A 24,019-nucleotide genomic window follows, 5' to 3' on the forward strand; every position below is an offset into this window, starting at 1 on the left:
CCACCAGGGGGCAGCACTGGGCGTGACCGCTGTGCTGTGCTTGTTGGGCGCTGGCTGCACCTCGCTGGGCTCCTCTGAAGGAGCCGAACTTGCAAATCTCCAGATGAGGCCACAGCTGTTGGGAGTAACTTAGGTGTCTTGCTAAGGGGTCTGGAGGAACTGGACTGGTCCTGTGAGAGAGTCAGAGGGTGGTGCCTCTGGGGCCAGCCCTGTCTAGACTGTGATGCTGGCGTCCCCAAAGCTGGCAGGTCCATGTCCCAGCCCCACCCAGCAAAAAACAACAGCATTTCCTGCCCTGGCTTCTGGGAAGAGGGTCATTTTGGACCAGACCTCCCACCCTGCCCTGGGAGAAACAGGTCCACTTTGGAGGCTCCAGAGTTGAAGGAATCCCTTGGGGATGGTCTAACCTATCCTGGGCCTGGGGAGATTCTGTAACCCCTCCCCCCACTGGAATTCCTCCTAGGTTGGGGTCTGTCTCCTCCCTCCTTTGTCCCCGAGGCTCAGGGCTCTTAAAGAGGGAGAACCTGGGACCCCAGGACCCAGTCCCAGCCTCCTCCCCCTCACAGGTTGTCTCAACTGCAGCAGAGTGTCGGAGCTGACCTCGAGGCTGAAGGTGCTGGAGGCCAAGGTGGGTGAGCAGCTCCCTGCTGACCCCCAGCCCGAGGGCCCCTGGCCCCTGGCCCTTCCTGTACCCCCATGTCCAGCCTGCAGCTCTGACCTTCCACAGGGCTCCCCGCAGACCAGGCAGCACTTTCCAGTCCCTGCCACAGCCGGCCATTGGTTCCCCCCAGCTCCTCGCCTGTGCTGGGTGCTGTCCCCAGGAAGCCCTCTCTTCCTCTGGGAAGTCATGAGGCTCCCCCCCCACCAAGGCTGCCCAGTGCCCACCAGATAAGCGCAGACACTGAGCCAGCTGCAGGATCCCCTCCTTGCCCCCACCTCCTTTACCACCCCCACCATCCCATCCTCCAACTTCAAAAGCAAAACACCTACTACACCATTATTTTGAGATTAAAAGTCTTTAAAAATCTTAGAATAGGAAACAAAGATTCTAAAGAAAGACTCAGAAATGTGGGCCTTTGGGGCTGGGGATGTGGCTCAAGCGGTAGCGCGCTCGCCTGGCATGCGTGCGGCCCGGGTTCGATCCTCAGCACCACATACCAACAAAGATGTTGTGTCCGCCAAGAACTAAAAAATAAATATTAAAAATTCTCTCTCTCTCTCACTCTCTCTCCTCTCTCACTCTCTCTTTAAAAAAAAAAAAAAAAGAAATGTGGGCCTTTTTTTTTAATGACTCAGCCTGGTTTTTATGCCCAGGTTGGTAACTCCTGGGCTTCAGCAAGCTCCCTGAGTGGTCAGGACTACAGTATATACTGTCACTTTTTAATCATTTTTCTTTCCAGTTTTTTTTTTTCTGGGGGTGGTGGTGGAGAATTTAACCCAGGGGCGATTCACCACTGAGCCATATCCCCAGCCCTTTTTATTTTTTCTTTTGAGTCAGGGTCTTGCTAAGTTGCTTAGGGCTTCACTAAGTTACTGAGACTGGCCTTGGACTTGTGATCCTCCTGACTCAGCCTCCCGAGTGGCTGGAGTTACAGGCTGTGCCACGGTGCCGGCTCCTTCCAGATTTTCTGGACATACATAGTAGACGTGTGTATACCTTGTATATTCTTTGCTCCACTGTCCCCTCCTCTGGAACTTCATCTTGTGGAGATGATCAGATGTGAACATGTTTCCCTACAGTTGGGAAATTAGAAAACCAGGGGCCAGAAGGAGTAGCTGCATGATTACAGTAGCTGCTATGAGGACAGCCCCACATAGTCCCACAGTCAGTGGCTCAGGGTACCAGTGATGTTCCAGAGTTGTCTTCACCCTGGTCCCCAAAGTGGATTTGGTATTTTATGTCAGACTCTTCCAAACTTCCCTGCAGATTTAGCAACACTCCTGATGGTAGAGACAGTGCTTAGCACACCCAAAGGCTGGGCTCAATCCCTAGCACCAAAAAAAAAAGCAAAACTCTTCAACCCCCTGTGCAGTTTCAGCAGATATGACAAGCGTCATATTATTTATGGAGATTAGCATAGAAAAAACTGCTTGGTCAGCAAGCACCACAAGCACAGAGCCCCATTGGGTGGCAGTGACGATGTGTGATGACTTTCCTGCTGTGCATGTTGTGAATCGTACATTTTAAATACAGATGCTTGTCATGAAGCTCTGGGCCCCTAGGAGCAGGGGTCTCCGCACCCCACAGGGCCCCTCCGCTGGTCTGTGCCTGGAGAGTCCCTGGAGTCCCCCCCTCCTATCTTCCCTCTCTATAGGTGGCTGTGCTGACTGTCCCAGGGCGGGCAGTGCCCTCAACGCCGGCTACCCCTGAGGACCCTTCTCCACTCTGGGGTTCCCCAGCTGCCCAGGGCAGCCCTGGAGATGGAGGCCTGCAGGGTGAGTGGATCAGGCAGGGAATGCATGCCTGCGTGGGAATCAGAGGGTGAGGTTCTGGTCGCACCCTTGCTGTGCCCTACGAGACCTGTGGTGGACCTTAGCCCACTAGACCCTGGGGGTGCTCTCAGGGGCTCCTAAGCTCTGCAGTCCCAGGAAGCTGAGAGCCCCCCAGCAGATCCTGCCTGGATGGAGATGGTGACGGAGACTCTGGATGACTCTCCTTCCCCCCCACCCAGCAGGGCCACTGACCCCTGCCTTCCCCTCTCACACCAGGGCTACCTGGAACCAGAGAGAGCATGAGGGCCCTGCCGCTCCCTCAAGATGGTAGGTGCTGCCTGGGGCTCAGGGCCACAGTGAGGGCCAAGAGCAAGTAGAGCTGCCAACCTAATGTTCTTTACTCCCCAGACCTAGGGGGTCCTCGGGGGCTGCCTGGGCCTACCGGTCCCAAAGGAGATGCTGGCAGCCAGGGCCCCACAGGGATGAGAGGCCCACCAGGTAAGCACCCACCATGCCACCAAAGTCCCCTGCGTTCTAGACCATCCCTCGGGCTGGGTGGACCCAGGCTGGGCCTTCTTGCCTGGCTCTGACTCAGCCAGGGTGGCCTGGTCCCTTCTATGGATTGGCTGTCCACCCGCCAGCCCTCCAGGGACAGTGCGGCTCACGCCTGGCCCTCTGAAGCCCAGTCGTGGCTACTCTGCTGATCTTTGGTACTTGCACTCACCAGGGTCTGAGCTGGGCATCGGGTGAGGTTAGCCCAGTCCCTGCCCTCCAGGAGCCCCCAGGTCAGTGGGAGAAGGGGCCAGACAGAGGAGAAATACTAGTCCCCACCCCGTGACCAGGGTCCCTAAGGAAACCTGGGGACCTGGGAGCCCTGATGAGGAAACCCAGGTCATTCTGGAGGGGATGCAAGTGCTATGTCCATGCCCCTAACAGAGAGCCAGGGAGGGCAGACCTCGGGCTCCAAGCCCTGCTGTGCCAGCTGCCCGGGCTGCCAACCTGCCACTCTTGAGGCCACACCCCCTGCCTACTGTCCACCTACCAACCCCTGCCATCTCATTGCAGGTCCCCAGGGCCCCCCAGGGAGCCCTGGCCGGGCTGGAGCTGTGGGAACCCCTGGAGAGAGGGGACCTCCAGGACCACCAGGGCCCCCTGGTCCCCCGGGACCCCCAGACCCTGTTGGGCCATCCCAGGCCAGGATCTCCCAGCATGGTGAGTCCCCCAGGGTCTGGGCAGGTTGACGTGGGGGTGATGAGGCTGATGACAATTGCCGTGGTGCCCACTACTTACACCTTGCCTGTGCCAGGTGTCTGCAGGTTCCCAGTGGTCCCCATCTGGTCACAGAGGAGGGACACTGAGGGCCAGAGAAAGGAGGTCACCTGCTATGAACACACAGCTGGGACATGGGGGGAATGACTTCAGATCTAGGTGCAGGGCCACCAGGCAGCAGGCCCTTCCCGAGCCTTGGAGCTGGCCGGAGTCCAGCCCTCCAGAGCACCAGGAAGTCCAAGGCCAACAGCAGGAAGAGAGCTCTGAGACTCCCAAGGCCACGATTCGGGCCCTGTGCTGGGAGAGGCCCCAGCTTCCCCACCAGGCTGGGTCCTGATGTGGATCCCTGGCCTCCTCCTCTGGAGCCCAGCCCGACCCACACCTGTGCTTCCAGGGTCAGAGCACGGAGAGCCAGGCCCATCCCCATCTCTGTCATGGTCCAGAAGTGTGGCTGGGCCCCGTTCATTCATTCATTCTCCCCATCAGTCATCTGGTACTCACTCACTACCTATTCTACCTCTCAGCTTCCCTGTGGCAGCCTCCCAGAACTCTTAGGATACCCGTGCACAGAAGCCAGGGACATAGTAGGTTGTCAATAAACAGGATCTTTTAGGATGAGTCCCATTTGACAAGTAACAGTCCGGGCTCAGCAAAGCCAAGAGTCTTTCTGGACATTACCAGCTGGAATGCAGTAAGTCAGACCCAGGGCTCCCTGCCTCTGGTCCTTCGTGGCCCACACTCCTTACTTCTCACCCTGGGAGCAGGTGCCCATTGGCACCTCTGTGCTGCCGGTGCCCCATTGGTCCATCAGAGCTGACTTGGCAGAGGTTAGGGTGACACAGCTCTGCTCATTCATCATCTCTCCTCTCTCAGGGGACCCATTACATTCCAACACCTTCACTGAGACTAGCAGCCACTGGCCCCAGGGACCCCCAGGTCCCCCTGGTCTTCCAGGGCCCATGGGTAAGTTGCGTCCAGGCCTGGCATACGGGATGGGATTGTAAATGGCAGTGGGACTGGGGCTGTGGCTACCAGGGGGAAGTTGATGGCATTGTACTCTGTTCTATTCCTGAGGACATCCTGTCTGATTCCAGGTCCCCCTGGACCTCCTGGTCCCACAGGTGTCCCCGGGAGTCCTGGACACATGGTGAGTCCTTCTCCGAGTGTCCCTACCCATGTTCCCACCCATCCATCCATCCATCTGTTCGTCCTTCCTGTAATTCATTCTTTCAACAAGCACTTACCAAGCATTTGATGCACAAGCTACTTTTCATAAATTTTCTAATGCAATAAAAAGCAAGGATGGTTGTCACCTAAGGCTGAGAAAAGTGGAGATCCTTGTCCTAGGGCTGTGGCCAGCATATGGCAACATCTGCAGGTGGGGTGGGGACTGACGGACTCCAGGGCCAGATTTTTTAACACTGTTCTCTATTAACTGCCCATTGTTTTGGGTGTAGGGTGAGGCCCAGGCTGGGCTGGGGTTCCCTCCCTGACCCCTCTGCTCCCAAGCCCCTGCCCATTCTCTCCTACCCCCCACAAAACTGAGGCCCTGTCTTATTGCTCAGGGACCTCAAGGCCCCACTGGACCCAAAGGAGTCCCTGGCAATCCAGGAGAGAAGGGCGAGAGAGTGAGTACCCACATGGCCTCAGGTGGGGATTCTGGGGGTCCAAGGGCCCTAGGTCAGAGCCCCTGACAGCTAACTTCAGTCTCTCTTCCTCCTCTACAGGGACTACGTGGGGAGCCTGGCCCCCAAGGCTTCACGGGGCAGCAGGTAAATGACAATATCTGCCTTATAAGCACCCCCCAGGATCCCATAGGCCGCACCCCTGCTCTGGGCCCAGCCCTTGCAGCCACGGCCTCTGACCTTCCTGTCTGGACCAGGCAGCTCCATTCTCTGGGTCGCTCCCCGACTCTGGGACCTGTCATCCTTGTTGAATCAGGCTTCAGACTTCACTCTGGCTGTTCAGGACTCTTTCTTGTTCTCTTTCCCTGCACATCTTTTTGACTCTTTTTGTACTTCCAGTCTGTCCAAACTCTGATTATACATTTGTCCTTTTTTCCCTTTAATTCAGTCAATCTCTGCTCTTTGTATTTTGAATCTTTGTTATTAGGCACCTACATGTTTTGGATTTCAGTGTTTCCTTGGCCTTTTTATCTTTATGGAAGTAATATCTTTATCTCTGATAATACTTCTTGTCTTGAATTCTACTTTGCTTACTATTAAGTAGCTACATCAGCGTTCTAATGCTTGGTGTTTACGTGGTGCATCTTTTTTGATCTAGCCTAGGAGCACTTGACCACTGAGCCAGATCCCCAGTCTTTTTCTTTTTTATTTAGAGACAGGGTCTCACGAATTGCTTAGGGCCTTGCTAAGTTGCTGAATCTGGCTTTGAACTCAAGATCCTCCTGCCTCAGCCTCCCGAGCCACTGGGATGACAGGTGTGCACCACTGACTGCATCAGTGCAGTCTATGCCTTTGTATTTAAAGTGCTTCTCTTATAAACAGCATGTAACTTGAGTCTTGCTTTTTTCAAAAGTAGGACTTTTCATTCATTTCTATTTAATAATATGCATAATTATTGATATGATTCTGTTTAAGTTTTTGTCCTATTTATCCCATTTGTTCTTTGTTTCTCTTCCCCTTTCTATTATTTTTTTCTTCTGGACTGAGTACGTTTAAAGATTTCATTTTACCTTCACTAAAATATTTTTATTAGTTATAGATGGACACCATACCTTTATTTTATTTGTTTTTTGGTTTTTTTGTGTGTGTGGTACCGAGGATTGAACCCAGTGCCTCACACATGTTAGGCAAGTGCTCTGCGGTTGAGCTTCAGCCCAGCCCACTAATAACTTATTTTTTTTTTAGTTGTAGATGGACACAATATCTTTATTTATTTATTTGTTTACTTACTTACTTAATGTGGTGCTGAGGATCAAGCCCAGACTTCATGCGTGGGAGGCAAGTGCTCTGCCACTGAGCCACAACCCAGCCCACTAATAACTTTTTAACAATGACTGTTTATGTGACTATTTTCACAATTGCTTTAAGAATAACAATATGTGTCATTATATGTGCCCTTGTCATATCACAATTTACTTGAATTCATATCGTAGCACTTCATGTGTAAGTAGGCATGTTAAAGATAGATAATTCTGTGTTCACCTCCTGTTTTCCTTTGTGCTATTGATGCTCTGTATTGTACTTCTACTTTTGTTATAAACCCTGATACGTTATTTTTTTTCTTGACAATGCTGAGGATCAGACCCCGGACCTTGCACATGCTCGGCAAGTGCTCTACCACTGAGTTGCACCTCAAGCCCAACATTAGTATATTGTTTTAAGTAGCCAGTTGAGAGCTGGGTGTGATGGCACACACCTGTATTCCCAGCCACTCAAGAGACTGAGGCAGGAGGACTGCAAGTTTGAGGCCAGTCTGGGTAACTTAGTGAGATCCTTTCTCAAAATAAAATAAGAAAGACTGGGAATCTAGCTCAGTGGTAGAGCACTTGCCTAGCATGTGCAAGGTCCTGGGTTCAGTCTCAAATACCCCCAAATAAATAAGTAAATAAATCATCAACTTTTAAAGAAGAAGACAAGGTATAGTCCTAGCCTACTGGTAGTGGTGGTACATGCCTATAATCCTAGCGACTCAGGGAAGGATTGAAAGTTCAAGGCCAGCCTGGGTAACTTTCCAAGACCCTCAGTAACTTAGTGAGACCCTGTCTCAAAATGACAAATAGAAAGGACTGGGGATGTAGCTCAGTGGTAAAGCACCCCTGGGTTCAATCCCCAGTACCAACCAAACACACACCTGGGGGTGTAACTCAGTAGTGAGAGTCCCTAGGTCTGATCCCCTGTACAGGAAAAAAGAGGAAAAAAACCCTATCAGCCTTCCATATCTATAGATTTCATATCCCCAGATTCAAAGAATTATGGAGTAAAAATATTTTGGGGAAAATTGCATCTGTATTGAACATTTTTTCTTGACATTATTTCCTAACATTACAGTATAATGGCTATTTATATAGCATTTTCATTGTATTATGTATTAGAGGTAATCTAGAGATGATTTAAATAATCTGTACACATAGGAGGATATATGTAGGATCTATGCAAATATTGTATTATTTTATGAGGCACTTGAGAATTTGTGCATTTGGGGATCCACAGGGAACCCAATCCCCAGTTACCAGGGGATTAGTTCCCCCATGAATAGTACATTTATATTTACTGATTTACTTACCATTTGTAGTACTCTGTACCTTACAGTGGATCCAAATTTCTATCTAGTATCTTTTTCCTCCAGCCTAAAGAAATTCCTTTAGCTTTTTTAAAAATATTTTTTAGTTGTAGATGGACATATCTTTATTTGTTTATTTTTATGTGGTGCTAAGGATCGAACCTAGTGCCTCATACGTGCTAGGCAAGAACTCTACCGCTGAGCCACAACCCCAGCCACTTCCTTTAGCTTTTCTGGTATTGTTGGTCCTCTGATGACAATTTATCTAAAACTGTCTCTGGGGTTAGGAGTGTGCTTCAATGATAGAGTGCATGCCTAGTATGATTGAGGCTTGTGGTGTGTCCCATAGCACCACAAAAGTAAAAATACAAATAAAATAGTCTCTATGTTATCTTAATTTTTTTTTAAAGAGAGAGTGAGAGAGGAGAGAGAGAGAGAGAGAGAGAGAGAAAGAGAGAGAGAGAGAGAGAGAGAGAATTTTTAATATTTATTTTTTAGTTCTCTGCAGACACAACATCTTTGTTGGTATGTGGTGCTGAGGATCGAACCCGGGCCGCACGCATGCAAGGCAAGCGCGCTACCGCTTGAGCCACATCCCCAGCCCCAGTTATCTTAATTTTTTGCAAGATATTTTAGCTGGGTATAAAATTATATGTTGGCAGATTTTTTCCCACTTTAACGTTTTAAAGATGTTGTTCCATGGTTCTGACTTATATAAGTTTCTCTTGAGAAATTGGCTGTCATTGTTACTCTAAACATAATGTGTCTTTTATATATAATGTGGCTTTTAAGATTTTTCTCTTTAGCCAGGCATGGTGGTGCACGCCTATAGTCCCAGAGGCTTGGGAGGCTGAGGCAGGAGGATCACGAGTTCAGGGCCAGCCTCAGCAATTTATCAAGGTGTTAAGCAGCTCAGTGAGACCCTGTCTCTAAATAAAATACAAAATAGGGGGTTGGGGCTGTGGCTCAGTGGCAAAGCACTTGCCTAGCATGTGTGAGGCACTGGGTTCGATCCTCAGCACCACATAAAAATTAACAAACAGAATAAAGGCATTCTGTGCATCTACAACTACAAAAAAAATTTTTTTAAATACAAAATAGGGCTGTGGATGTGGCTCAGTGTTTGAGTGCCTGCCCCTGAGTTTAATCCCTGGTACCAACCAATAAACAAACAAACAAACAAAAAAAAAAAAAACCAGAGGCAAGTTTTTATGTGGTCATAAATTTTCAGTTCATTTGGTGTAAATACCGATGAGCATGATTGCTGGATCATATGTTAAAGGTGTGTTTAGGTTTTTCTTTCTTTCTTTTCTCTCTTTCTCCCTCCCACCCTCCCTCTTTTTCTTTTTTCAGAGAAAGGATCTTAGTTGTGTGCACTGACACATGCCTATAATCCCAGCAACTTGGGAGGCTGAAGCAGGAGAACCACAATTTTGAGGTCAGCTTGAGCAACTTAGCAAGATCCTATCTCAAAATAAAATTAAAGGGCTGGGGTTATGGCTCAGTGGTGGAGTGCTTGCCTTACACATGTGAGGCAATGGGTTTGATCCTCAGCACCATTTAAAAATAAATAAATAGAGATGTTATTCATCACTAAAAATAATATCTTTTTAAAAATTAAAAAAATAAAATTAAAAAGACTGGGATGTAGAGCACCCCTGGGTTCAATCCTCAGTTCCATCAGAGAGAGGAGAGAGAGAAAGAGAGAGAGAGAGAGAGAGAGAGAGAGAAACAAATACAAGGTCTTGCTGTGTTGCTTAGGCTGACCTCAAACTCCTGGGCTTAAGAGATCCTCCTGCCTTAGCCTAATGCACAGCCAAGGCTTTAGGCACAAACAACTGCACCCAGCTTAAGAGGGGATAAATTTCTGAGGCTGGCTTTGAACTTCCTGCCTCAGCCTCCCAAGCCTCTGGGATTTTAGGCATGTACCACCATGCCCTGCTAAAGAGAAAATCTTAAAAGCCACATTATGTATATAAAAAGACACATTATGTATAGGGTAACAATGATAGCCAGTTTCTCAAGAGAAACTTTATATAATTTAGAACCATGGAACAACATCTTTAAAATGTTAAAGTGGAAAAAACTGCCAACATATAATTTTATATCCAGCTAAAATAGCTTGCAAAAAAATTAAGATAACACAGAGACTATTTTATTTGTATTTTTACTTTAGTGGTGCTGTGGGACAAACCACAAGCCTTAAGTATACTAGGCATGCACTCTATTATTGAAGCACACTCCTATCCCCCAGATAGGATACTGTCAAATTGTCTTCCAAAATGACTATTACCATTTTGCATTCCCACCAGCAATGGATGAGAGTTGAGGTTGCCAGGGTTTGGTGTTGGTCCTATTCTGTATTGTGGCTATTCCAGCACGTGTATATTGGCAAATTATTAGGGGGTTGTTTTTGTTTTATCTCATTGTTGTTTCAATTTCAGTTCCCTAATGATGTGTGATGTTGAACACCCTTTTATACCCTATTTGTTGTCTGTATATCTTGTTTGGTAAGGGTGTCTGTTCAAGTCTTTTGTCCATTTTTGATTGGGTTTTTTTTCATATTGTTGAGTTTTAAGTTCTTAGTTCAGGATGTCTTTTGCAAATCTCTTCTCCTAGCTTTTGGCTGGTCTTCCCATTCTCTTAATAATGTTTTGTATAGAGCAGTTGTTAGTTTAGTCCGTTTATCAATTACGTCTTTTCATGGATCATGCCTTTGGTATCATGTCTAAACATTATGGCATATGAAAGATCATCTAGGTGTTCTTCCATGTTATCTTCTAGGAGTTTTGTAGTCCTGTATTGATAGGTCTGCGGCCAATTTTGAGTTTATTTTTGTGAGGGTGTAAGGTTTCATGTTTCTCAGCTGGGTTCTACTCCTGGGCTCAGGGGATCCTTCTGCCTCAGCCTCGAGAGCTTCGGGGTTCATTGTAATTATTTATTTGTTTTGCATGTGGGTGGCCAAGTGTTCTAGCACTAGTTCTGGAAAAGTCTGTCTTTGCTCCCTTGTTACCCTTGCTCCTTAGTTGAATATAGGTTCACTATATTTATGTGAATCTCTTTCTAGGGCATCTAGTCTGCCCCATTGGTCTAGTTTTCTGTTCTTTGACCAGCAAATTGCTGTCTTGATTAGTGCAGCTTTATAAGAAGTCAGGCAGCATTAATCCTACAACTTTATTCTTCTCTCTTAATACTGAGTTCACACTGGTCGTGGTGGCACATGCCTATAATCCCAGCTCTTCAGGAGGCTGAGGAAGGAGGATCCCAAGTTTGAGGCCAGCCTCAACACTTACTAAGACCCTCAGCAATTTAGGAAGAGTCTATCTCAAAAAGAAAAATAAAAAGGACTGGGTAAAATGGCCAGTACTCAGTACACCCCCCCAAAAAAATACTGAGTTGTCTATTCTGGGTCCTTTGCTTCTCTGTAAAAGCTTTAAAATAAGTTCATTGATATTACAGATTACCTTGCTGGGATAGACACACATACTGAGGATTAATCCCAGGGGCACATTACCACTGAGCTACATCGCCAGCCCTTTTATTTTGAGACATGGTCTCATTAATCTGCTCAGGGCCTCACTAAGTTGTTGAGGCTGGCTTTGAACTTTCAATCATCCTGCCTCAGCCTCGCAAGCCTCTGGGATTACAGGCGTGCCAACACACCTGACGCATTAATTGATTTCTTTTTAATCTTTATTTTTATGCAGTGCTGAAAATCAAACCCAGGGCCTCACACATGTGAGGCGAGCACTATACCACTGAGCCACAAGCATTAATTGATTTTTGAATGCTGATATAATCTTGCATAATGAGATAAATTTCATTCACTGATGGTGTATACTTAGTTTTATATGTTGTTGGACTTGATTTGCTAATTTTTTTTTAAAGAGAGAGTGAGAGAGAGAGAGAATTTTTAATATTTATTTTTTAGTTCTCGGCGGACACAACATCTTTGTTGGTATGTGGTGCTGAGGATCGAACCCGGGCCACACGCATGCCAGACGAGCTCGCTACCGCTTGAGCCACATCCCCAGCCCTGATTTGCTAATATTTTATTGAAGACTTTTGTGTCTATGTTTATGAAAGATATCAGTTTGCAGTTTCTTGTAATGTCTTTGAGGATGATATTAGAGTAATCCTGGCCTCATAAAATGATTTGGGGTTTGAGGGTGTAGCTCAGTGGTACAGCACATGCTTAGCATGCATGAATAATTTTAATTTAATTCAAAACATGTTTACATTTCTCTTGAGATCCCTTCTTTGACCTATGTGCTAAAGTATGTTACTCAATCTCCTAGTATTTTAGAAGTTTCCAGTTATCCTTCTGTAATGGATTTCTAACTGAATTCCATTGTGGTCTGAGATAATCCATTGTATGATTTCTATTCTTTTAAAATTTGTTGAGGTGTATTTTACGGCCCTTTGTCATCTATCTGGTGAATGTTCTTCTTAAGCTTGAGAAGAATGTGTCCTTTGCTGCCATTGGATGAAGTAGTCTCTAAATTTCAATCATACACCATTGATTGACGGTGCTACTGAGGTTAACTATGTCTTCGCTGATTTTCTGCCAGCTGGGATCGATCCATTTCTGATAAGCAGTGTTAAAGTCTTCAGCTATAATAATGGAGACTATTATGGGATTCAACTGTTTTTGAAGTTCTTGGTGAAGTTCTCACTGAGGATAGAACCCGGCCTCTTACCTGCTAGGCCAGCGCTCCACCACTAAGCTACTTTGTTTTGTTTGGAGAGAAGTCCTCACTGAGTTGTCCAGGCTGGCCTTGAATTTGCAATCCACTGGCCTCAGCTTCCAGGGTCACTGAGATTACAGACCTGTGCCACCACACCCTGGGTTTCTTTTCTTTTTTAAAAAAATTTATTGTTGTTAGACATATATGACAGTGGGAGGTATTTTGACATATTATACATACACATACTATAACATTCTAATAGGACCCCATTCTTGTGGTTGAACAGGATGTGGAGTCACACTGGTCCTGTATTCATATGTGGACACAGGAAAGTCCTGTCCGGTTCATTCCACTGTCTTTCCTACCCCATTCCCTTCATTCTCCTTTGTTTAATACGATGAACTTCTATTCTCCCCACCCCCTTATTGTGTGTTAGCACCCACGTATCAGAGAGAACATCCAGCCTTTGGTTTTGGGGGGACTGGCTTATTTCACTTAGCATGACAGTGTCCAGTTCCATCCATTTACCAGCAAATGCCATAACTTCATTCTTCTTTAAGGCAGCCCAGTTTTTTAAAAACCCTTTTTCAGTTCGTGCTTCAGTTTGAATTGTTCCGTTGACCTGTCTTCAAATTGATCATGTCTTCTGTTGTGTATAGTCTTCTGTTAATCCCATCTAGTGACTTTTTATTTCCAGAATTTCCATTTGAATTTTTTTTGTAATTTACACATCTATCCCCAAATTCTCCATTGTGTAAGCTATTATTATATTGATTCCAATAAATTCTTTACCCTATCTGTCATAGGTATTTTAAAGCCTTGTCTGCTAATTATACAACACGTTGGTGGCTGTGATTTGTTTCTTTGGTGTGCATATGTGGCACTGGGAATTGACCCAGGGCCTCACATACGCTAGGCAAATGCTGTACCACTCAGCCAAGCCCCAGGCCTTTTTGTTTTATTTTTGAGGTGGGTACTTGCTGAGTTGCTCAGGCTGCCTTTGAACTTGGGATCCTCCAGCTTCAGCCTCCCAACTGGCAGGGATTATAGGTGTGGGCCACTGTGCCCAGCTTGGTCTGTTTCTGTTGACTGTTTTTTCTCTTGAATTTGGGTGACATTTTCCTGTTTTTCACACCTTGTAACTTTTTTATTGCATACTAGATAATGAAGATAATGTATTGAGGACACTCTGGGTTCTATGATCATATGCCAAACAGTGTTTTGTTTTAGCACAATTAAATTACTAATGGATCATCTTGCTCCTTGGGAGACCTAGTTTTAGGCTTTATCGAGGAAAGCCCATTTTGGTTTTGTCCTTGGCCCTAGGAAAAAAAAAATCCCAGGTCTTGGGATATAGTCTTTATTCCTGAAGCATGGCCTCTCTGGACTTCATTAGAAAGCCTTAGGCATTCGGAACTCTGTCTCCTACGTGGTGGGGAATTGTTGAAATCCACGCTGAGTTCCACCAACCTGCTGACTCTCTCCTGGGCTCCTTGGAATTCTGCCCTGTGGATCGTCAAAGGGCTAGAGGACAGCATTTATGCAGATTTTGTTCCCTTTCTTGGGGCTCCCTGATCTCCAGGGTTTCTCCACAGTTCCCTCCTTTTCTGGTGGCTTCAACTTGGACCTCTAACTCCTCGGGGAAATTAAACCATAGATTGCTGCTTGAACTCTATTTGCCAGGCCATCCCTTCTGAGGAAAAAATGAATACATGAATTTTACCCCGTGTGATTTCCTTCTTCCAAGAGTTGAATGTCCTGTTTCGGCTGTTCTTTATCACTTTCCATTGCCTTCAACAGTTGTTTTTTTTCTTTTGTTTTCTTTCTTGTGGTATTGAACCCAGGGGTGTTTTACCACTGAGCAACATCCCTGATCTTTTTTTTTTTTTTTTTGTACCAGGGATTGGACCTAGGGGTGCTTAACCACTGAGCCACATCCCCAGCCCTTTTTATTTCTTATTTTGAGACAGGGTCTCACTAAGTTGCTTAGGGCCTAAATTGCTGAGGCTGCCTTTGAACTTGAGATCCTCCTGCCTCAGTCTCCTGATTGGGATTACAGCCATGCACCATTACGCCCAGCCCCTCATCCTTTTTATTTTTATTTTGAGACAAGGTTTTGTTAAGTTGTTCAGGCTGGCCTCACTTGGAATCCTCCTGCCTCAGAATCCCAAGTTACTGGGATTAGAGGCACGTACCACCTCTGTATTTGACTTTATCTAATGGTCGTCCAACATAAGCTACTCTCTAGGGGGTTCTTTGTTTTTTGCGGTGCTGGGGGTTAAACCTGGGGCGTCACACATTCTAGGCAGGCGCTCTACCTCTGAGCTACCCCCTCGCCCACCTGTCTGTTTCTCTAAGTCTTTCTCCCCCTGTCTCCCCTCCATCCATCTCTTCTCCCTCTCTCCCTCCCTACTCTTTCTCCTCCCCTCCTTTACTTCTGTCTCTGTCTCTCCTTGCAGGGAGAACCTGGCCCCAAAGGAGATCCTGGTGAGAAGAGCCACTGGGTAAGCTTTGGTCCGGCCTCGACGCCCTGCCTTGCCCTGTCCTGGGTGCTCATGGGAGAATTCTCTCATCACTCGGCCCTGGGAGTGGGGGCGCCCCGTCTAGAACCCCACTACAGCCCGATCTCCCGGACAGGAGCCTGGGCACATCTCAGCCCAGCCCTCTCCCCGATGCTGTCACTCCCAGCTGAGCAGCACTAGCCCTATCAGCAGACCCATGTCCTGTGTCTCTGTCTTTGTCCCTGCCTCACCTTCCCTCTGTGACCTTTCAAGGCCAGGGTTCTGCTGGGTAGTTTGGGTTGACTCAGGCCAGACTGCATCCCCTGCCACCAGGGTCCTATCCCAGTAAGGACTTCGGCTTCTGCCCCCCTCTCTGTGGAAGGAAGGGAAGCCTGAGGACGGTATCCACGTGGAAGAACAGAACAGGGGACAGAGGGACAGGACAGGAAAGTCACGGAGCAGGACTGGGGACGTAGCTCCGTGGTCGAGCACTTGCCTGACATGAGTGAGGCCCTTGGGTTGGATCCCCAGCCCTACAAAAAGGAAAAAGAGAAAGGGTCGGGGGAGCACCATGATGGGTGGGAAGGAAGGCCTAGACGCTGGGAGGGGCTGGGAGGCCCTGGGTGAGAGCGACAGGACACCTAGACAAGCCCTATACCTAGGAAGACCAGGAAGCCTGGGAAGGGAGGGAGGCCTTGAGACCATGTGTACACACTCGACATGACTCAACCCCACTGTGTCCAAAAGACTATAAATAACACGGGATCCTAGATATCATCACATGTGTAGGGGGCCCAAGAGGAATGGTCTCATGCACAGGAGAACCCTGGAAAGTGAGATGAGAGGACCTGGGTGCCATTCCGTACGCAAACTAGAAGGTTAGGAAGGGAGGCCGGGATGCTGTCGCGTACAGCGGGGTGCAGTGGCACACCCTGTCGTCACAGCAACTCCAGAGGCCAAGGCTGGAGGATCATGACTTTGAGGCCAGCCTCGGCAACCTAGCAAGACCCTGTCTCCAATTAAAACGTATGATTCCATCAATATGTGCGGAGAAAAAATAAATAGGGATGGGGAGACAGCTCAGTGGTAGACAGTGGGAAAAGAAGGAAGGAAGGAAAGAGTCAGACACCCAGACGACAGAGTGCATAAGGGAACCTAGAAATAGCACCTTCAGAAACTGCACAGTTAATGTGGGGTCCTGGGACCTCTGTAATCAGGGATAACTGCAACAAGGGAATTTCAGGCTTAGAAATCTACTCCCCCAGAGGCCTGTGAGGGAAGGATCAGGAGCCTAGAATATACCATGCCTGAAGCCCCACAATGCGAGGACCTGGAGGCCATCGCTGACATAGAAAGTGGGTCAGGTGGGGCAGACACCTCTACCGGACAGACCGTGGGGGGCTCCTTTGGAGGATGGGGTTGCATCTCCCTCCCCATGCAGTCTGGCCGGGACAGCCTACTTTCTCCCGGACACTAATGAGGACGTGGGCAGCTGCAGTGTCTGCCCTGCCTCTCGGTTCCTGGTTGTGGGGTCAGGGATGGATACAGCCGTGGGACCCCCGACCCTGCACGAGCCTCCTCGGTGTTTCCCCGCGACTCCCGGAGCCTGCTACCTCTCCCAGTTGCTTGCTGGCCTCCCCAGCCGCCCTCCTACCCTCCCTCCAGGACTCTTTAGTTTCAGTGTGGTAATAAGCTGAGCTGGGGGTCAGGACAGGTCCGTGTGAGCCCCGTCCGCTGCCTCCCCAGGGCCCTCACTCCCCCAGAGACCCTCATTCTGGAAACACGACCCAGGGGAGGTGGCACAAGCCAGGTGGGGGCAGAGTGAAACTGTGCAGGGAGAGCTCTGGCAGGGGGTCAGGCTGCCTGGCCTACCCCAGGGCAGGACCACATGTGGGACCCAAGAGGTAGCAGGTCCCTGTTCGTCCACCTTCCTCCCTTGTCCATCTGCTCTTCTGCCCCTGCTTGCTGCCTGCCTGGAGGGGCCCACTGGGCTGGGGGTTGCATGAGGCTTTGGGAACTGGATGGGGGGGGGGCAGCTCTGTTGGAAATAGGTGAGAACAGGTGCTGTGTACACTCCACCTCCCAATGTCCCCTTGGCACATCTTTCAGACGTTGACCTGGCACAGCTGTAGCTCTGCAGTGACACCCAGTGACCACAGGAGTACACTGCAGAGCCTGAGCCATTCCCCCTAGATAGATCTCCACCTTCACCCTTCATTCAGACAGAAACAGGCCCAGCTCTGCAGAGAAAAGCCCCCGCACAGCCAAAACTGGAGCCCAGGCTTTAAGCTCCCACGGGAGCGAGGAAACCAGCTACCATTCCCTTTGTCTGTGGTGCCAAGCCCAGGGCTGGGCACTCTGGACACAGATGCCATGTGGACACAGTCCCCATTCCTGGGATGATTAGTGTGGAATGGGGAGAAAGACCCCATAATCACCATCCACAGGACAGAGGGAGCTCAACTGTGATAGAAGAGGCCGTAGTATCTTTTTTTTAAAAATTTTTTTAAAGAGAGAAAGAGAGAAAATTTTAATATTTATTTTTTAGTTTTCAGCAGACACAACATCTTTGTTGGTATGTGGTGCTGAGGATCGAACCCGGGCCCCACGCATGCCAGGCGAGCGCGCTACCACTTGAGCCACATCCCCAGCCCATATCTTCTACATGGAGATGGACTAGGCCTTAAATCTGCATAACCAGGAAAGGGTGTTTAGACAGAGGAGCAGGAACATGTGCAAAGGCCCTGGGGCAAGAGTGAGCCCTAGGTATTTGAAGAGCTGCAAATACTTGGAGTGACAAGGAGTGAGACAGAGGCCAAGGAGGCTTTCAGGTCTTAGGAGGCCCTTAAATGAAATTGAACTTTGTTTTATAGGTATCCGGGGAGTCACTGAAGTACTTGGAGTGATATGGTCATATTTTTTCCTTTGCAAAATATCCTTCTGATGGCCATGTGGAGAACAGATGGAAGAAGGGACAACATGGGAGAAAGAGAAAGAAACTAGACAGGAGGCCAGCAGGGTCATCCTTGTGAGAGACTGCGGGGGCTGGAGCTGAGGGGGTGCAGCAGGACAGATGCCCGTGGAGCTAAGAGACTCTGGGTGCTGCTTTGGCTCTGAAGGGAAGTGAGGAATCAGACCTAAAATAGTAAGGGGGAGCAAGCACGCGGTTCTGCTCATAGAAAAGCGGGAGGTATCTGTGTGACAGCCCAGTGGAGGTGTCCAGCCGGCCCCAGACACAAAGCACAAGTGTGGCCAGGCTAGGAAGGGGTCTGGGTGTCACCAGTGAAAACAGCAAGGCACCTGTTGCGGGTGGGCTGCAAACAGTGTTTTTTTTTAAACTTTCCCCTAGATTTTCATTTTGAAAATTTTCAGCAGGGTGTGGTGGCACCCACCTGTCATCCCAGCCACTTGGGAGGCTGAGGCAAGAAGACATTCCAGAATATGGATGAGTGCTCTTTTCTGGGGAAGGGGCTCTGGGCTGCCAGCATTTTAAGCACAGGTTCCCAGAAGGCAATGTCACTCAAACATGTTTTTCTTTCTTTCTTTCTTTCTTTCTTTCTTTCTTTCTTTCTTTCTTTCTTTCTTTCTTTCTTTCTTTCTTTCTTTTTCTCTTTCTCTTTCTCTTTCTCTTTCTCTCCTTCCTTCCTTCCTTCCTTCCTTTCTTTCTCTTTCCTTTCTTTCTCTCTCTCTCTTTCTCTCTCTTTCCTTTCTCTCTCTCTCTCTCTTTCTCTTTCCTTCTTTTCTTTCCTTTCTTTTTACTGGGGATTGAACCCAGGGACACTTAACCACTGAGCCCCATCCCCAGCCCTATTTTGTATTTTATTTAGAGACAGGGTCTCACTGAGTTGCTTAGCGCCTCACTTTTGCTGGGGCTGGCTTTGAACTCACGATCTTCCTGCCCCAGCCTCCCAAATGGTATGCACCATCACCCCTGGCATTTTTGCTTCTTTATAAGTGGCCTGATCTCACTGATAGAGTTAATTAGGGTGAGGCTGATGTAAAATTTGAGAAGTGGATTTAAAGAATATAAGTTGGAGCTGGGGGTACAGCTTGGTGGTAGATAGAGTATTTGTTTAGTTCGTGGGAGGCTCTGGGTTTGATCACCAGAACCACAAAAAATAATTTTAAAAAATTACATAAAGCATAGGAAGTAGCTGGATGCAGTACATACACCCATCATTCTAGTGACTTGGGGGGCTGAGCCAGGAGACTCACGAGTTCAAGGCCAGCCTGAGCAATTCAGTAAGACCTTCTCTGGAAAGAAAATATCAAAAGGGCTAGGGATGTGGCTCAGTGGTAGAACAATCGGCGGTGCAATCCCCAGGGCCAGAAGGAAAAACAGAATATGAAGTAAAGGAGAGTCGAGGTGGCCCAGGGACATAGCAAGAGGTCATGCAGGTGAAACGAGACCAACTGGAGTTGGGCAGCAGAGATCAGAGGTCAGGGTGGGCTCCGTGGCAATCTTGGGGTGAGGATCGTGACAGGCTCTGGGACAGCAGTTCTGCCTCTGTGGATTGGCATCCCCCTGTCTCCAGAGGATCTGGGTTTGCAGCCATCTGGGATTGAACTGGACTTTCTGATGGGTCCCTCAGGGATCGCTTTTACCTGCCTTGTCCCCCCACCACCCCGTCTTGTTCTGGCTGTCCATGGGCCCTGGGCTACGGCAGGTGGGGAGAGGCTGCAGGTGCATGTCCTGGGTGGGGCATTGGCCACACAGGCTTTGCAGGGCCCCCCCTCCCTCCATCACGGCTGCATCTGTCTCTTTCCTCCACAGGGGGAGGGGTTGCACCAACTACGCGAGGCTTTGAAGATTTTAGCTGAGAGGGTTTTAATCTTGGAAACAATGATTGGGCTCTATGGTGAGTAGAGACAGACAGACAGACATACAGCCCAGCTGCTGCCTGTCAGCCTTCCCCAAGCCCATCCTGGGGTGGGACTTGCCTAAGCCCAGTCATGAGGCCTGAACAAGTCCTGAGAGGCCAAGACCACCCATCTCTCGATGACTGGCCCCTCCTCCACAGGTGAAGAGGGGCCCTGGAGACCCTGGATCCCCGCCTGGGGTCAGACCTGGGCCTCTGGGCATTGTGGGTGATATGATTTCCAGGCCTGTGGGGAACCAGAGATGACAGATTGTAAGTTTGGAAGAGATGATGGGCAATGGAACCAAACTCTAGATCAGCAAGGGATTGTGGGTAACGGACCAGACTCCAGCAGTGTAGAGGTTCATGGGTAAGACAGAGACCAGGCCCACGGGAGGATTACGGGGAAATGGAGCCTCTAGTCAGACCAGCTCTGTAGAATCCATAGGTGATAGAGCCAGTCTCCAGACCCAGGGACGGTAGGTCATGGAGCTCGACTCCAGAAGTGCAGCAGACTGTGGGTGACAGCCAGATTCAGGCCCCAGAGGACTCTGCGTAATGCACCATCTACATACTGACCCCTTCCCCCAAGACTCCAGAGACTCTCCCATGGGCGCCCTCCTGGCCCCAGGTATCCCCCTTGCAGTTTCCACTTTGGTTCTCCTCACCTGTCCTGCAGTTACCTTTCAGGGATCAAAACAGACCCTCGCCCCAGGCATCTACCCCACAATTCCCCACCCTTCTGGTCATCTGAGGAGCCAGGCAAACCCTGTTCCCACCTTAGGGAGGGGAGAGCAGGTCTCAGTGGAGACACATAAATGTCCCTACCTTGAAGACACCTGGCACCTGCCCACCCCGTTCGCCCCTCAGCTTCCCTGCCCAGCCCTGGAGGCCAGAGTCGCACCGTCTGCTCTTCTCAATTTCCCATCAGGCTCCTAGCTTACAGAGCTTCCTGCAGCAGCAGGCTCAGCTGGAGCTCCTGGCCAGACGGGTCACCCTGCTGGAAGCCATCATCTGGCCAGGTAATGGTAGGGTGGGCAGGCAGGGGCAGCCCCTTCCAGGAAGGGACTGGGAAGGGCCTGGGCCTGCAGAGGGTGCCTCCTGATGCGTGGCCCAGGCCAGCAGACATTCATTCATCCTTCCATCCACCCATACTAGGCAGTGACTGGCACAGTGAGGGCTCTGGTTTTGGGTGGATGAGCACCTACTCTGTGCCAGTCACCTCGCTGGCATGGGCTTCAACAGATCAAACGCAGCCCTGCCCTTGTGAGCTTAGCACACTGCGGGGCTGGGGACAGATCTGGCATTAGCTCTGAAACCCCAGATGAGATGTACTGTGGTGGGGTGGCTGGTGTGTGGGAGGGGGTCACTCAGGGAGGGCTTCCTAGACCAGGTGATATCTTGGCAGTGACCTGAAGGACGAGGATCAGGGGAGAGGGAACAGGCAGCAGAGCAAAGGCCAAGAGGCCAGAGAGCCCAGAGGACTTGTTCCTCAAAGTTGCTGAGAGGTGAGAGTCAGGCTGGAGAATCTGGCAGGGTCGACAGTAAGAAGGTCCTAGAAGGCAGGCTGGGGTGGCACAGAAGGATGTCAGGACTCCAGGTGGGCCCTGGTGCCTGGCTCCTGAGGTGAGGCTGAGGGTGTCCCTGCCCCTTCAATTAGAGCCTGTGGCTGGCACCAGGAGAGTATGGATTGACTGCCCCCAAGGCTGGGCTCTGTTCCTTTCCTACTCACCCCCTTCTGCCCTTCGCCCACCTCCAGCCACCGCATCTGACATCCAGTGAACACATCAGTGCAGAGAGGCCTTGATATGATCTTACTTATATCTCTTTTATAAAAAGAGAAACTGAGGACCCAAGCAGGAAAGAGGGTCAAAGTTAGAACCAAGCCCCCTTTATTTAGCAGAATCACAGGGAGCACATACTGGATGCCAGGCTCAGGTGGGCACATGGGCCTTGCAGAGCAGCTGAGCTCCTGCCTTGGGAAGCTGCCCATCAGTGGCAGTAAATCCCCATATCTACAGGGATTTGGGGAAACCAAAGTGTCCAAGGATGTAGGTGAGGAGCTGTCACTTCCTGCTGGAGGTTGGAGAAGACTTCTTGGAAGAGGGGACACTTGCATTGGATCATGGAAGACTCCTGGGTGTGCCAGGTGGAATGGGGGTGGGGAGAGTCAATCCTGTCCAAGAGTCCTGCGTGGGCAAAGGCCTAGGAGGCTGGAAAGTGTGTGTGGGGTCCACTTCCACAGCCCATTCACCAACCTTGTGACTCCTCTCACAATGACTCTCCTGGACCTCTTTGCCCACCCATCTGGCCATTTGAGCCAGACAAGCCCTGTTTTCATCTTACAAGGGGAGACCAAGGTATGGAGACACGCCCAGACTCCTGCCCTAAAGCCAGTTCATATCTGCCCCCCTCCATACTCTCCCTGAGCTCCACAGGATTCAAGGGATCACTGGGACCAAAGGACCAAGAACCCAATCCCGGACTCTCAGTACCTTTTTAAGAAGGCAACTGGGAAGGCCCATGCCCCTGTCAGAGGCCACAAGCCCTGGAAGCAGGCCCCTTTGGAAGTCAGCTTGGGTTAGGGCCTGAAGGGACCAGTATAGGGGAGAGGAGTAGAGGCAGATACAGGACCCACTGGGGCTGGGGGTGTACAGCTGCTCAGTGGTAGAGCACTTGCTTAGCAAGTGCCGGGGTCTAAACCCAGCACTGAAGAAGAAAAAAGACCCAGATGGTGCTTGTGTTTGGGTTATGATCACTGATAACAGCGACAGCTACCTCCTGGGCTGGGATTCACATTGATCATCTCCAGTCCTTACTCTAGGGTCACCAGGTGGGCAATGCCCATTGAACAGGTAAAGAAACAGGCTCAGAGGGCTCACGTGCCTTCTCAGGGTCACTTTGTCTTCCAGGGCCCTGGTTCATTGGACTCCATCAGCAAAACACCTCCACCTAGCCCAGGGAAAATACAGGGCCCCAAATTTGATCATGTCATGACCAATCTTAGTGACCAGACCTACAGAAGATCTGAGTCCAAGCCACACCAATCTAGTGACCCTAATAGTCCAGGATTTACTGTAAAAACCATTTTTCACTCCTGCTCACATTAAACCTATTTTATCGAAAGAGTGTGACAACTGGAGTGTTATCTCCACATTCCAGATGAGGCTCAAAAGTTGGTGGCTTGCCCAAGGCCACCTAACTGGGACATGGTGGGGGCTAGGTCTTGACCCTATTTGGTGCAGGAGCTAATGCTTGGTGCCACGCTCCTCCCAGGCTCCACCATAAGACTGTCCCTCAACAGTGACTGCACACGCCTGTCTTCTCTGGAGATCCCATGTCTCAGCCCAGGGGCATGTGGGCGCTGGCAGTTAGGATAGTGACAGAGCCCACGCCCTGGCGGTGCCCTCTGCAGAGTCCACGTGACTGTCCTGGAAATGGCTCTGAAGGCTCAGCCAAGTCCTCTACCCTGGGGCTTTCCTTGCTAAGTGTCCCTCTCCTGCTAGAAAAACAGTACCCTGTCTCATTTAGCTTTAAGAGGCAGAGCTGAGAGGCACAGGAGGATTCCTGGAGGATGAAGTTCCTGCTCTGGATTTTGAAGGAAGTTTCCCAAGTGCCAACAATGCCCATTATTCTGTTTCACTTTGGGGTACAGCTTACATCTAGATTGGGACATATCTCACCACAGTCCCATTGGAATTTTCACCTTTATTTAATTAATTTATTTTAAATATTTTTTTAGTTGTAGTTGGACACGTTACTTTTATTTATTTTATGTGGTGCTGAGAATCAAACCCAATGCCTCACATATGCTCTCCCACAATCCCACAAGCACCTAGCCCCAGCCCCAACCCTGACTTCAGTAATTACTGGAGCTGCCTAGGCCCTCTCAGGGACTTATCTGGAAATGTCCCTGATTTGATTTTATTATCTCCAGCACCACAAAAAATAATTTATTTTTTTGTGGTGCTGGAGATGGAACCCAGGGACTTGCACATGCTCTGCAAGCGCCCTACCAGTGATC

The 24,019-nt window shown here is 49.3% G+C and overlaps 1 protein-coding gene across 4 annotated transcripts in view; it reads left to right on the top strand.

The window, feature by feature from the left end:
* Positions 1-24,019, top strand: part of EMID1 (EMI domain containing 1) — a 42,683-nt gene that overhangs the window by 17,061 nt on the left and 1,603 nt on the right. Inside the window, exons 5-16 of one of the 4 annotated variants that reach the window (XR_014020887.1) lie at positions 567-628; positions 2,316-2,436; positions 2,710-2,760; positions 2,842-2,931; positions 3,499-3,645; positions 4,576-4,665; positions 4,797-4,849; positions 5,268-5,330; positions 5,430-5,474; positions 15,095-15,139; positions 19,911-19,995; positions 20,927-21,017. Coding sequence is in view for 3 of the 4 variants with exons in the window: in XM_081284739.1 (XP_081140865.1) it covers positions 567-628; positions 2,316-2,436; positions 2,710-2,760; positions 2,842-2,931; positions 3,499-3,645; positions 4,576-4,665; positions 4,797-4,849; positions 5,268-5,330; positions 5,430-5,474; positions 15,095-15,139; positions 19,911-19,995; positions 20,866-21,017 (1,004 nt within the window). In the remaining variant the exon portion in view is untranslated. Of the gene's footprint in view, positions 1-566; positions 629-2,315; positions 2,437-2,709; positions 2,761-2,841; positions 2,932-3,498; positions 3,646-4,575; positions 4,666-4,796; positions 4,850-5,267; positions 5,331-5,429; positions 5,475-15,094; positions 15,140-19,910; positions 19,996-20,865; positions 21,018-24,019 lie in introns of all 4 variants that reach the window. The other 3 variants (XM_081284739.1, XM_081284740.1, XM_081284741.1) reach the window with 3 other exon arrangements.

Source organism: Spermophilus citellus, assembly GCF_964194105.1.
Source record: "Spermophilus citellus genome assembly, chromosome: 3".
Taxonomy (NCBI): Eukaryota; Metazoa; Chordata; class Mammalia; order Rodentia; family Sciuridae; genus Spermophilus; species Spermophilus citellus.